The 13,960-nt window shown below is 39.5% G+C and overlaps 1 protein-coding gene across 3 annotated transcripts in view; it reads left to right on the top strand.

The window, feature by feature from the left end:
• Window positions 1-13,960, top strand: part of fndc3bb (fibronectin type III domain containing 3Bb) — a 76,412-nt gene that overhangs the window by 59,618 nt on the left and 2,834 nt on the right. For all 3 annotated transcript variants that reach the window (XM_072690542.1, XM_072690534.1, XM_072690550.1), the window contains 5 exons: window positions 1,079-1,228; window positions 2,441-2,727; window positions 6,814-7,026; window positions 8,466-8,632; window positions 9,616-9,743. In XM_072690542.1, coding sequence (XP_072546643.1) covers window positions 1,079-1,228; window positions 2,441-2,727; window positions 6,814-7,026; window positions 8,466-8,632; window positions 9,616-9,743 — 945 coding nt within the window. The remainder of the gene's footprint in view (window positions 1-1,078; window positions 1,229-2,440; window positions 2,728-6,813; window positions 7,027-8,465; window positions 8,633-9,615; window positions 9,744-13,960) is intronic.

Genomic DNA, 13,960 nt, shown 5'->3' with positions numbered 1-13,960 from the left:
TTGGCCCCTTGTGCCTTGTACGTAGGCCCACACTTCAATTCATCACTCTCATTACTGTCATGATTTACAATAACTTCATAAGCCCTAAAATTGAACCCTGTGGGACTCCACAAATTATGCTAACCTAAATGGCTACCAAATAATTTGGAATTTGACCAGGGGTTGACCTGTTGTGTTCTGCAGTGCCTGCTGGCAGTGTTCTGCTTAATTATCTTTAAAATCTTTATCCTTTATCACTAGATAAAAACCATCCATTCCTTTTGCAGGGAAAGATGTGGTTGCATTTATGTTTTTACATTTGTACCTGATGCTTTTGGCAAAGGTTAGTTGTCTGAAATGTGGGTGGCTTCTATTGCAGTGTTAAACATATACACCCAAGCAGGTATCTGCTTTTAGCCAGACCAGTTTGATAAAGGAATTGTGAAAAGAGCAAAGTGACAGCTTTACTGAAGTTGTTAACTGTTTGAAGTGTATAGTGTTTTGTATCATAGTATGGCATCAACCAATGCTCAATACTGGTGTGGCTGACAGCAGAGCAATCTCTTTAGTGAGCCAGCAACTAGAAGTTTGTGGGTTCAAATCCATAGACTGACTGGGTCGTGTCGGCTGTTCTCTTGGGTCGGCTGTTCTCTCCACTATCTTAGGCAGTGCTGTCCTGCTCCGACACTGTGCCACTGGGTGGACATAATTAGGTGGCAAAATGATCAGTTTTTCTTATAATAAATAATAAGGATAGAATGAAAAGAACATTTAATCTGAACAATATCAGATCCTTTTCATTTATCATCCATTGTGAATTATGGCTCATTCAGAGTTCTTACAGTGAGGACTTGCGTTCTGAACATCTTTCCCCCTCAGAATTCACACCTATCTCTTAGTGTTAAAGAGGTTGAAAATTAAATTTTAAAAAGTGACAGAGACAATCTTCTCAGTGTCTCGTTCCTTCTTAATTCCTCTCAGCGGCGGGTCCTAATTGCGTTGTGTCCGAATGTTAATAGGTCAGATTTCAGCTGAACGCATGTACCCAGAGTTTCCAGGAGGCTGAGCCAGGCTCTGATTTGTTGATTTGTTTCATCAGACGGATGAGAGCTCGGGGGCAGATATCTCCGGCTACCAGCTCGACTGGGGTCGGGACCAGGACTCTCTGGAAATGATTTATAATGGGACGGAAACCTTCTGCGAAATCTCCAACCTTGAGGCAGCAGCAAGCTACTGCTGTAGGCTACAGGTAACCATCAGCAGTGGCTTTTTAAATACACCATGTCTTTTTTGGAGAATAAGGCAGATGACCATTTTAATCAAAACACATCAGCAAAATAAATTTAGATGTAATTGTTTTTCAGATTTTTTGTGGTCTGCTGGAGTATGAATCACACGCACTTGAAAACACACCCATGATCAATGATCAGACCTCTTTTGCTCAAGTATCTCTTAGGGAAGGAAAATTATGATGTTATTTAATGAATGAAATTAAATGATGAGATTAATATTGATTGTGACTTTTGGACTGACAAAGCTCCAGTTCAGATGTGCATACAAATTTAAAACAGCCCTGTGACATTGGCTGTTTTCACACAACAGAGGGCATTTGTGAAATTGTATCTTTTTTATTTGGTTCATTGGGTTTCACACTGCACTTGCTGAAGTGGACCAAAATTTGGATGGGATACAAACACTGTGTTTTCTTTTTTATTGTTTTTTATTTTTTACATTCAGTAGAATATAAAAGTATTAACCCATATCATTAGCATATTTTTAAAACATGTAGAATTCTATCGATTTAGTATCATGAAAATAGACAATCTCTACATGTTTCACAGTCAGAGTAATACAAATAGTCCATTCTTAATATTTCATTTCTTCATGATCTGATCGGTTTAATTATGCATCAGTTTGGGTTTAACCCAATCAGATCAGATCTCCCAGCCCATCAAAAATAAGCTATTTTTCACCTTCCATGTGCCCATATGCCATTGTAAGCAGCAGCAGATGCCACAAGAATAGCATGAGTCACAAGTAATATTATAAAAAAACAGATTTTATTCTCAAAAACTGAAAAAAGAGTTTGGTAGTATCACGCCCAACCAACTTGGCTTTAAAACCAGCAATATCCCTGTTGTCCTTGGCTGGGAGACTAAGGAGAAACAACTGCGCTTATTGCTCAGCGCAGTGCTAGTCAGTGTGAGTGTCTGTTAGCTGACGTAACAGTATTGAGTGTTGGACAAGAATTGACAGTTCTCCCCATCGTATATGCTGAGCCATATATGTCCAACGGAAATCTTAAAGCTTTATAAGAACTCTGATTCCTCAAACCTTGTCCAACACTCAGCAGCCATGGGCTCCTCTAAGCAGCTGCCTAGCGCTCCGAAAATGAAATGAAATTCAATTAGATTAAAACAGTTGAAATTCATGTAGCATCTGTGATTATCTTGTTTTGCAGGCCACCAACCAGGCAGGGGCAGGCCCCTATAGTGATCTGGCCTGGTGTCGGACGCCAGCTGCAGCGCCGGACGCCGTGGTCGGTCTGTACCTGCAGGAGTCCATATCCTTGTCCGCTGACGAAGAACCCTTCTCCCCCTCCACCTGCCTGGCTGTTGCCTGGGACGAGCCAAACTTTAATGGCCAGGAGATCACCTGCTACACCATTGCCATGGGAGACACGCTCATCACAGCCGGAAACACTACCTGCCATGTGATCAGAAACCTGCATCCCGACAGCGAGTACAGGTGAGTGAGGGACTTCAGTAATGTGTCTCACACACGTCTGTGTCTGCAGCCGGTGGAGTCCATTAGCATTATCAGAGAGCTTCCTCTGTGTTTTTCCTGTTCTTTGTTAATGAAGACCTCTGTTTGTACCAGAGACACAAACAGACCAAATAGAGATAGACAGCGGTAGAGAGTGAGCGAGGGAGAGAGAAACTGATATGGACAGAGAGAACAAGATGGACAGAGAGGACAGGAGAGGGAAACAAACAAGATGGAAAGAATAAAAGAACAAAACAGACAAGCTGGGCTAAGAGAGAGAGAGAGAAATAGAAGAAAAAGAGGCTGAGACAGACAGACAAAAAAAAAATAGACAGAGAGAGGCTATATCTAAGTCCTGCAAGTAGAGATGACATTGATCTGAAATTTCAACTTATTTTACAGACACGACACAGTTGTTTATGTTTACAAATATCACAGTTGTTTATGATTAGTTTATTTAATGTTGTGATTAAATTGCTTCATGGAGCTTCGAGTGGCTCAGGTGTCTAATGCACTGCCACTGTGGTCCGGGGGTTGTGAGTTCAAATACGAGCCAGGCTGCTTTGCCATCAGCTGCCGGAGTTAGAGAGAGCACAGTTGGCCATGCTCTCTCCGGGTCGGTAAATGGTGCTGTTTTCCCTCATCATTGATGTTGACCGACACAGGTGTCTATTAGCTGGTGCAGTTGGAATTGGAGACCCAGTGCTTTCCTATGGCTATTATTATAAAGAAAGTGAGAACTGCTGAGCTTAGTAGCTATAAAGGCACATGCAAATTGAGTACAAATTTTAACTTTTGAGTCCAGAGGTCGATGAAAATAAAATATTCCTTTGTAAATGGACTGGGTGATGGTGTATGAGGAGGTGGTGGAATTAATTATGAGGAGGTGCGGAGCACGACTTCATTAACAGAGAGTGTGAGAGCGAGAAAGGTGCATCCGGAGTAAATGTCTACTGTAATTACCAGGGGTACGCAACAACCTGCTGTATCTTAGGAAACCGCGTGGGTGGAGGCTGCTGAAATTAAACGAAGTGCTTTATATTTAGCCAGTAAGCTAATAATAAAGCCTTCTGAAATACATCATCACATCTCTGTTTAGACCTGCTTCCATCGCAGTTGAATTTATTAAAGTGCACACTTTAAAAAGAGAAGGAAATAAAGTAAAAGGGTGCATTTGCCTAAAGGACTGTCCTGACTTCTTCAGGACTTTATTTGCAGTATTTGCATGTTTGATATACAGGTTGAGAGCTCTTCTGTATTGTGGTTGATAATTTTAGTAATGCATCCTGCACTACATTGTTCACCTGCCTCTTTGCATTTTAAAAGAGACTTCTTGACCACCAGTCCCATAAGAGCAGCTTCACAAGCTGTTTACCCTTTTCTAACAAACACACTGACCATCACATGGTGACATGCATCAACCGACAATCAGAAATGAAGTTCAAAAGCTGCCTCTGAGAGCATGTGATGTGGAGACCGAGTTTTAAAAGGAGAAAGCTAAATTTGTTGTTTTTTTTTTGACAAAAACAACAAGCAAGAGCCTCTAATGGAGTCTACAGGCATAATTGTAGGAGCACAGCGATGGCTCTGTTTACACATTGCCTGTCTAAAGTTCAGGCATATCTTACCTTATTTTGATATGTTTTCAGCAGTGATTAATTTTCACCTCTTCTATTCCATTTAAAAAAGGGAATGCAAGTGCCCACAATACAATAGAAAATACCCAAGAAAATGAGAAATAAAACACTTGTCTGGTTCTAGACAGGTGCTCAAAGCGATTCTAATACGTTTCTTGTGAGCTTTCAGACATTAAAAGGATACATTGCATAAAACTGTAAATAAAATTATGACATTTTTCAATGTGTCCAGAATGCTGAACAGAGCTGTAGAAGATTCAGCTTAGAATAACTAAAAGGCTGTATATCGAAAAAGAAGTTATGGGTCAGTCTGTGATAAGTGTTGCAAACTGTGTCTTGAGCAATTTCAAATGACATAACCTCTTCAGACCCGGACTTTTGCTTGGTGTGCATTTTTGATTTCTCCTGTTTGTGATTAGTAGGACCTAACAAGTATAAAAACTAAACTTAGTCGTAGTACAGGAAGACAATTTTATTTTAAAAAAATGTCCTTATATGAGGCCAAAGGGTAAAAGAAATGTTAAAAATTAAAGGATCATGATGCAGAAAAGTAGAAATGTAATGTCTCCATATGAGGAAGCAGGGTCTCAAGAGATTAAATAATGATTAGACAGTTGTTAAAAGCACATTTGAGCTGGTTTAAACCCCTCAAAGCATTGAGTGATGGTGAGGGCTTACAGCTCGTCAGTTGTTTCAGTTTTGCAGCTTGGCCAAAGACAAACGTAAGTTCTATTTCTAAACAGATTATTATAGACCGAACACACAAGAACCAACAATGAAAACATGCCCATTTATCAATGATGAAGGCTATGGCTATGAAGGCTAAGGCTATGAAAGGCTACATCTTGCCAAACATTTGACAGGCAGAAGACGTAACCTATCTGAAATTAATCCCTTGAGATTGAATAAAGACTAGGACGTAAGGACAGCCATATAAATATCATTTTAATGTTTATTATGGGCTACATTAAGCGGTGTGGCTGAGGCTGTATAAGAGAGACTGCTCATATTTTTATTCTAAACACTTTACATTACTCCTTGGTGACTTCAGTATTTGTAGAGAAAAGCTGCAGCAGGTAGATAACAACCAACATAGATAACATTTTTGGACTCAAATGTAACTCTGGAAATTGCTATCTATTGTTGTGCTGAGTGTCTGGAAGCATCCAGAAGGGATGTCATCTTTAGTCGAGACTGGAGAGAGTTTGCGCCTGTGCATCTCACAGCACATCATAGTCCATATTTCATCCACACTCCTCTTTTTTCCAGCCGTGGATTTGGTACACGGTCACTATGTGGGTTTTTCCTCTTCCTATGTTTGTGTGTGTGTATGTGTGTGAGTAACCATTGTGAAGCGGTGGTCTTCACTATAGAACCTCCTCTGGGACACTCAATTAAATCAGGAGTGGGAGAGATAATGACTAAAATGAACAGAATGACCATAGTGGTCACTCTTGTGGGACTCTCTGTACTATGCTAATCTCCTGACCAGAATCAGCTTCGAGCTTCAGCTTTTTAGTCGGCATTATTTATGTTTGTGTGTTTACAGAAAGAGCGTGGTGAATAAAAACATACATAAAACAATGTCACATTAGAGGCTCTTTTTGTATTTATGAAAGCAAAAGCAGACCTGAAAAGGCCATAAGTAAGGATGCACTGTCATAGAATCTTGTAGTCATCAGCAGATAATTGCTTAGACAAAAAAAAAAATATCGGCAACAGACAATTTTTTTTATTGCTGAGCAACAGAACAAGTGGAGCAAACATAACCATTTGCCCCCCCCCCCCCTTCTCTTTTTTTTATTCAAAAGCAAAATGGACTTGCATTGCAGATAACTATGTGAGTGCATAATGAACAAAATTCTGTGTCATTTTATCATTGCCCCATAAACACACACAGGTCACTAATAGAAGCTCATACTTGTTTAATGCGCTGCCAGCAGAATGTCAATATTTTACTTAAAGATAATGACCATATTTTCTCTAAAATATTTTTGTTACAATGTATAAATGATTGTTTTGTGATTTTCAGTTATTTTATTGAAATAAAAGCTTATTTTCTTGTAAGTTTGACCTCCTAGATCGAATGTTATGTAATTCTAACGTATTTTGATTTATTTAATCAAAATAATGACGTTTCCCCTTGTTTTTGATCTATTCTGTCAAAACATTCACTTAATTTCTTGTGATTTTAGGCCATTTTATTAAAACAATGACTTAATATCTACTTATTATATTATTGTTTCGACATGTATCAATTTACTATAATGTGATTTTGTTCATTTATGATATTATGATATTTAAACGACCACCTTCTGTGGACACAATTACTCTCTCCCTTTAAGGCACTCAATATTTCAAAACTGATTTGATGATGAATTTGTTGTGTTGTTGAAGAGCAGAATGTTTAAGTGAATGTGTGTGTGTTTAGTGTGCAGGTGAGGGCGGAGAACAGCGTAGGCGCTGGTCCATTTGGGCCAAGTCTGCAGGTGAGGACCAAGCCACTGCCCCCCTCCCCGCCAAGGCTGGAGTGTGCTGCCACAGGGCCGCAGAGTCTGAAACTGCGCTGGGGGGACAGCAACAGCAGGGGGCCGAGCACCGATGATACAACCTACATCCTGCAGATGGAGGACAGGAACCAGAGGTGAATGCAGTGCTGAGCTAAAAAAAAAAAAAGCATCTCCAGTACATCAACATGGTCCTAAAAAAATCTCAGAACTACATTTTTCAGAACTATTTTTAAAAAGCCAGAAGGCCTTTACATAGTGTGAATGTTTCACAACAAATTATCTTACAGATATTTTGCCAAGCAAAGTTACAGAAACCCCATAAGACCGTACCCATCACGTCCATGTGCGTGTGTCTGTCCTCCTGTGTCCTTATCAGTGCATGTTTGTCAGTGTCCCTGTGTCTATGTCTGTGCTTCTGTATCCATGTCAGTGTGCCTGTGTGTCCTTGTCCCTGTGCATCTGTCCTTGCCCTGTGTCCATGTCCCTGCGTGTTTCCGTGCCCCTGTGTCTATGCCTTTGCTCACATGTCTGTGTTTCTGAGCGTTTTTGCTTGCCCTTGTGTTCATGTTCCTGCTTGTTTCCGTGGCCAGGTGTCCATGCCACTGCATGTGTCCTTGCCCTGTATCCATGTCACTGCACGTGTGTCAAAGCACTTTGTAAGTCGCTCTGGATAAGAGCGTCTGCTAAATGCCATAAATGTAAATGTAAATGTAAATGTGTCCATTTCCATATCCCTGTGTGCTTGTGTGTGTGAGTGAGTCTGCCTTGTGTGTGTGTACACATGTCTATATGTCTTTATTCTGCTCGGCGCCATCTGGTAGGCAGAGTTTTCTATATGCTACAGGAGGATGAGTTGTGTGTTAATGAGTCTGGCTGCTCTCTCAGTGTTGTATGAATTAGGGGGAGTAAAGGCAGGGTTATCATGACCCCCCTCTCTAATAGCCACTCTTACTGCTTCAGCACTGCCCCACTGATTGGTGATATGAGGCTAATTGAAGCCCCACACTTTCCCCCGCTCAGTGCTCTGAGCCAGCAGAGACCCACGCAGTGCAGGGGAAGCAGTTGAATCTGATAAATCTCATCTAAGTGGAGACTAATAAGGAACTGCTGTGTTGGAGCTTTTTTGTCTGCCGATGTCTGCTTCTGTCAGCTTTTACCTTTACTCAGTGGTCTGGTACACGAACCCAAAAAGTTCACGGACAAATAGTTCCATCTCTGAGTCTGATGTGCCTGATTGTACTTTGTAGAGAAATGTTTTTTTAATGAGCTTTATGTAATGCTTCATCTCTCTTTAGTTGAAAATGAAAGAAAATCAGCAATTACCCTTGTTGAGGTCCCTTGGTGTATTGTCTCTGTCAAACTTGTTTATCTAAAAGGGTAGCTAAAATAATTCTTTGTTAGAATTAGGCTGTAAACATTTGAGAGGAGAATTATTCTTAACTGAGTTAAGGTAATTTAGGCCATTTCTGTTCCATTTCATTTAGCATTGATGTTCACATACTACAAAAGGTAATGTTTTGCTCGGAAATATGTTCCTTTCTCTGGTGAAGTAATCAGTCTGCATCTTCAACAGGTTCGTGCCCATCTACCGTGGACCGAGCCACACCTTTAAGGTTCAGCGTCTGAGCGAATCAAGCCGCTACACTTTCAGGATCCAGGCTGTGAGCGAGGCAGGCGAGGGCCCTTTCTCTGACACCTACTCCTTCACCACTACCAAATCTGTGCCTCCAACACTCAAAGGTAACCAACCTTCCCATGCAAACTTAGTCGCATGAACCTGAAAGTCTGCCAATTATTTTAAAGTGTTAAAACCCAGACAGCAGATGATTCTTCCCCCAATGCAGACCAGTTAAAGCACTTAAGCAGCTTATTTATGACGAACACTTACCTTAGTATCTTCTCAATTTGGATGAACAGTAGTTTTAATCTAATAAATTAGTTAAACTCTAAACCCAAATTTAATCCTAAACCTAACCATAACCTCATAACTGCTGCTAGTTTAACAGTTTAATAGTTTGTTAACAATTTAGGCACCTGTTACCTATTTAAAATAAAGGCTGAACTTGAATTATACTGAAATATAAATGAATAAATAAATAAGGAGTTGAATAAAGATTTTAAATGAATCGAATTATCAAGAAAAATAACTGGTCGAAGTCCACTCTTTAGTCCACTTTTCAATGTAGTGTCCACTGTCACAAGCATCATTGTGTTCAAAAAGAACAGTTCAGGGAATTCATCTGTCAAAGGGTGGATATTTTAGGCAACAAGAGTCTTTTCTTGAAGGTGATGTGTTAAAAGCAGGACAAATGCATAAGGCATGAGCATAAGTACCTGAGCCACTTTGACAGGAGCCCTAAGGACGTTATTAGCAAATCAAAGTTATTATACTATAACGTCACACTTTGGTCATTGTTAAAGTCTCTCAGCTTCCTGCGCTTGCCCGTTTTTTCTGCTTTTAACACATCATCTTCACGAACTGACTGTTCACTTGCTGCCTAATAGATTACCACCTTTGACAGATGCCACTGTAAATGAAGACCATAAATGTTTTTTACTTTACCTGTCAGTGGTGTTATGGCTGACCGATGTATGTTGGTCTCTAAATTAGAAGTGAGCAATATGAAATGTTTTGTTATTGTGATGACCGTCATGCTTTTCGGAAAATACGGTCGATTTATTTTGCCATGTCACCCTCCCCTACTATCTCTGTGTCTCTTCAGCTCCTAGAGTGGCTCAGCTGGAGGGCAATTCATGTGAGGTGACCTGGGAAAGCGTCCCGCCCATGAGGGGTGACCGTGTCAGCTACGTGCTGCAGGTCCTAGGTGGAAAGGAGTCAGAATACAGACAGGTACGTCATCCTTTCTAATCAACATCAGGGCAGGTTGACTGTCCATTTCCTCTTTAGTGTCAGGGATAGTTTTATAGTGTTGTATCTGCCTCGTCAATAATTAGAGGTGCAGTTGCTCACTTCTCTTATAAGAGATAAAAAGTTGAGTGTCAGCACAAATAAAGTGGTCGACTTGTTTTGCATGCTGGTGTTCTGTTTTGTTTTTCTGTTTAAAGGTGAAGACTTTCTTTATCATATGAGAGCACCTCAGAGAAGCTATTGATCAAATTGAGTTTGTTTAGAAAGAAAATTGGACAGAAAAGCAATTTACATACCTTGTTTTTTCAAAGCAATTCATAGCATGAATCAATATTGAATTAAATTATGCCTTACTGTATTGAAAGTGGCAAAGTGACAGCTTTGAAGGCCATAATATGATTGAAGTTTTTGCTTCTCAGGGAGCCTCAGAGAGGCATTTTAAATGTGTGTGTTTGTGTTCCCTGTTGTTTCATTTTAAGCCTGAATAGACTCCAAAACCTATTGACAGCACACACAAATGGAAGCAATGTCGTCTCACCTCCATTTTGTGGTAGAACAACATTTGCTTTGTGTTCAGGTCTTTCTTGTTTGCAGTTATTGCCGGTGACCTGTCAGTGGAGGGCTTCACATGTTTTAAAGCTTTCTGGACCAGTGCAGTGTAATTGCAGCTTATGCACTTGTCTGTCACTGTTCACTCGACGGCTGTAATAGCAACAGCAATCAAATGCTCAACAAGTCACAGACAGGTTTTTGGAGTCTAGCTGTTTAGCTGCTTGTAATGTTTTGACTCATGAGCTCTTTCACACCCAGAACCTGGGACATTACTATTATATTTTTATGTCAATGTCAATGTATAGCTTTGTTGTTATTCACAAATCTAGCTATTTTACCACACAAGCTTATACTTCCTTGAAAAGTCTTGTTAAAACACTATGTGATGTCCTCAGCAACAACAGCCAACAGACCCAGTATTTCTAAATCATGTTTTTTGCCTCTCTGTATACTGAAAAACAGTGCTTGTGCACATATACAGGGTGGATGTTTGCCACTTCCCTCTAGAACACTAATATGGCCAGCTTGTTAAAAAACATTAAATAAAAAAGGCTCTGGACACAAGGTTAATTATAACATATTCCAATTTGCCAACATTACTCTAGATGTATTTACTGGATATATCTCAAGTTTAGTTTATACACAAACCCTGTCAGGTATTGTACTGGGTCTCATGCACATATAGATTGCAGTAAAATTCCAGGGCAAAAGTGCATGTGTGAGATGTCCAGACCCCCTCCCTTTTTATCATCAATCAGTGTGATACTGGCCAACATGGACATCTGTTAATAGATCATTTATTAGTCCCACAGTGGGGAAATTCTATAGCCAGTATAATATACACAACAGAATTGGCAGTGTTCAAAGCAGATTTAGCTATGGTGAGTCCATACATAGCGAGATATTGTGTGCTGTTTTGTACTGTTTGGTACTCTGTCCATACATTAAAGGATCATTCAGGTGTTTCTGCTATACTTTGTGCTGATCTCTAATTGCTGCATTTGCAGTCAACCCGTGTTCCACAGTTATATAGTTTTACATGTGAAATGGTTGAAAACCATATGATCATAAAAATTATTTTTTTTACAAATGTGAAAATTAGTTCCGATGTGCTATCACTTATTTTTTCACATGGTCGCACACTTTTTTACTCATGGTCATCGTTTTTACATGTGAAATGCAGAAACTATGTATAACAGCAGTTTGGTTCTTCGGGTTACTTTGAATTATATCTATGAAAACACAACTCCCCTCCACTGGTGACTTATTACCACGGATTCTTACCTCTGCAAAACTAGTCCCATATCTGAATAAACAGCTTTGCAAGTCTGCAACTTAAGAATTCACAGTTTTATACAAATATTAAAGTTTTGTTTGATCATGTTTTGAGTCAACAGGGTTTTTTTCTTCTTGAAGAACAGAAAAATGCTTTGAAATGACTGATTATGGTCAGTGACTGAATGATATAGATGAGGCAGACAGAGATTAGGAGTTTCCCTTTAAGATGGGGCATGTTTCAGCTTCTTTTAACATGTGAAACTGTTTATTTCTTTAGTTTAATGTGCAAAGCACATTGTATTGTGGCATTTTGAGTTTTTTGGTTGTGTTTTTGGAAGTGCTTCATGTGAGAGTGGTATAGATGGGCAACCAGTGGAAGGGGTGGAGACTGTTTGGATTAAACTGTTTTCCTCATGTAAAAAGCACCTAAATGGTCTGATAGTGCCTTTGTTTAGAGTGTCCATTAACAGACAGCAATGGTAAATGTAAATCATTTTCTTTATATGTGAGCTGAAGTGAGATGAAATGGTAATATTGAATAATGACTGTTTTCCATTAGGTAACGTTGTTGTATGTAGAGAAATGAATAGATAGCATTTAATTAATTTCACTGCAGCTGAAGCTGTTGGAATAGCCAGTAGAATATACACTACTGTAGGTGGGCTTATGCCTGTTTTAGCATTTTAGCTGTCTTCATTTTGGTTTATTTGGTTGGCACCAGTAAGACTCAAGCCTCTGCTGTAGTTTTTTCCAGGTTGAAGTAATTCTGTATTTTTGTGCACATATGGTGTCTACACAAGAGTAATCACCAACATGCTTTCATCACAAACATCATTCACACATTCTCTGACTCTTTTTAAACATTGTACTAACACTGTGTTTATTAGGATTTGCTGATGTTTGATTAGCTACAGACACTGTGTTTACTACTTCTTAATTACAAAAGAATCGACAAAATGTCACTTACCAAGGGTGCCCAAACTTTTGCATAATCCTGTAAAATGCAGGTAAAAGAACAAGCAATCAAAATGTGAATAAGCTCCAACCAATTACACTGATGCTTTGATAAAAATGCACAAATCCATTAGGATTATGAGCTTAACTGCAAGACTCGTACAGCAGAGAGAGATCTTGGAGGATGAAATGCATGTAGCCTCAGAGGTTTCTATTACGTCCGCCACCAGAGCATTCCATTTACCCTCAAATGAACCGACCTTGCTTGGCTTTTGTGTTTCCTGTCAGGATGTACTGCAGGGGTAGCAGTGCATCATCCAGCTTGTTCATATTCTTGTCTTTTGTCATATATCCAGGTCAGGAATGAACAGAATAGAAGATGATTATGCCTTGTTAATGTAAATCAAAGAATCTTGTATTCTAGAAAATGAGGTCCAAGATCAGCTAAACAGAATATCTGATAATCTTACGCATTTTATCTGACTTGATTAAGCAAGACCGGAGAGCAGTCTGGAACTGGCCTTTTGTTTTGTTGAAGGTTTTGGAAGTTTGTTTTTCTGAGCAACCACCCAAGCTCTTTTGCAGAGCAGTTCAGATTACTACTGTAGTTGGGCTGTAGGTGGGCTTATGCCAGTTCTTAGTATGGTTTTTAATGAGGAGAGTATTTCAGCAGTCTTTACTCTATTTTATTTGGTTGGTACCAGTAAGACATTAGCCTCTGCTGTTGTCATGCCCAACTCTTTAGCAGGGCAATTCAGATTGCACAGAAGAGTAATGATGAACCCAGTGGCAGCACTATGATTGGGCCCAGTGGGCCTATACCCACCCACTTTTGGCATTGGGCATCCAAAATGACTGTTCAAATTTTACATATTTTAAGTAACGGTCTCTATTTGATACTAATAGTATTATTACCACCATTAGCCATCACTACTATCAGTTTTCTTACTGTTCTTTATTATGATTATATTAATTCAATAATATTATGATTATATCAGCACAAGCAAAATAACAGTGCTCCAAAATGTAAAAACCTTCCCTGGACAGTAGAGACAGTTAAAAAAAACAAAGCAGTTCAACAAAAGCAGGATAAACTCTTTTTTTAATACCCTTGATTTTGGACAGAATAAATAAGCAAGTGTCCCAATACTTTTGTCCATATAGTGTATGTAAGTATCATGACAGGACCGTTTCTTTTGGTCATATCACCTGCCAATAGTGACACAAAGTCAAATAAACAAGGTTGGCTAGCTTCATGTGACTAAGAGGAATAACATGCTAGCTTTCACCCTGCCAGCACTGGTGATATCATGTGATGGAAAGGGTCCGAAACCCAGCGCTGACAGAGAGTTAACTGGATAAACGGGGTCTATATTGGATAATCTTAGCTAATGGTTTCCTTCCCCTCTCTGATT

Source organism: Salminus brasiliensis, chromosome 1, assembly GCF_030463535.1.
Source record: "Salminus brasiliensis chromosome 1, fSalBra1.hap2, whole genome shotgun sequence".
NCBI classification, from domain to species: domain Eukaryota; kingdom Metazoa; phylum Chordata; class Actinopteri; order Characiformes; family Bryconidae; genus Salminus; species Salminus brasiliensis.
This window is presented reverse-complemented; position numbering and strand designations above follow the sequence as displayed.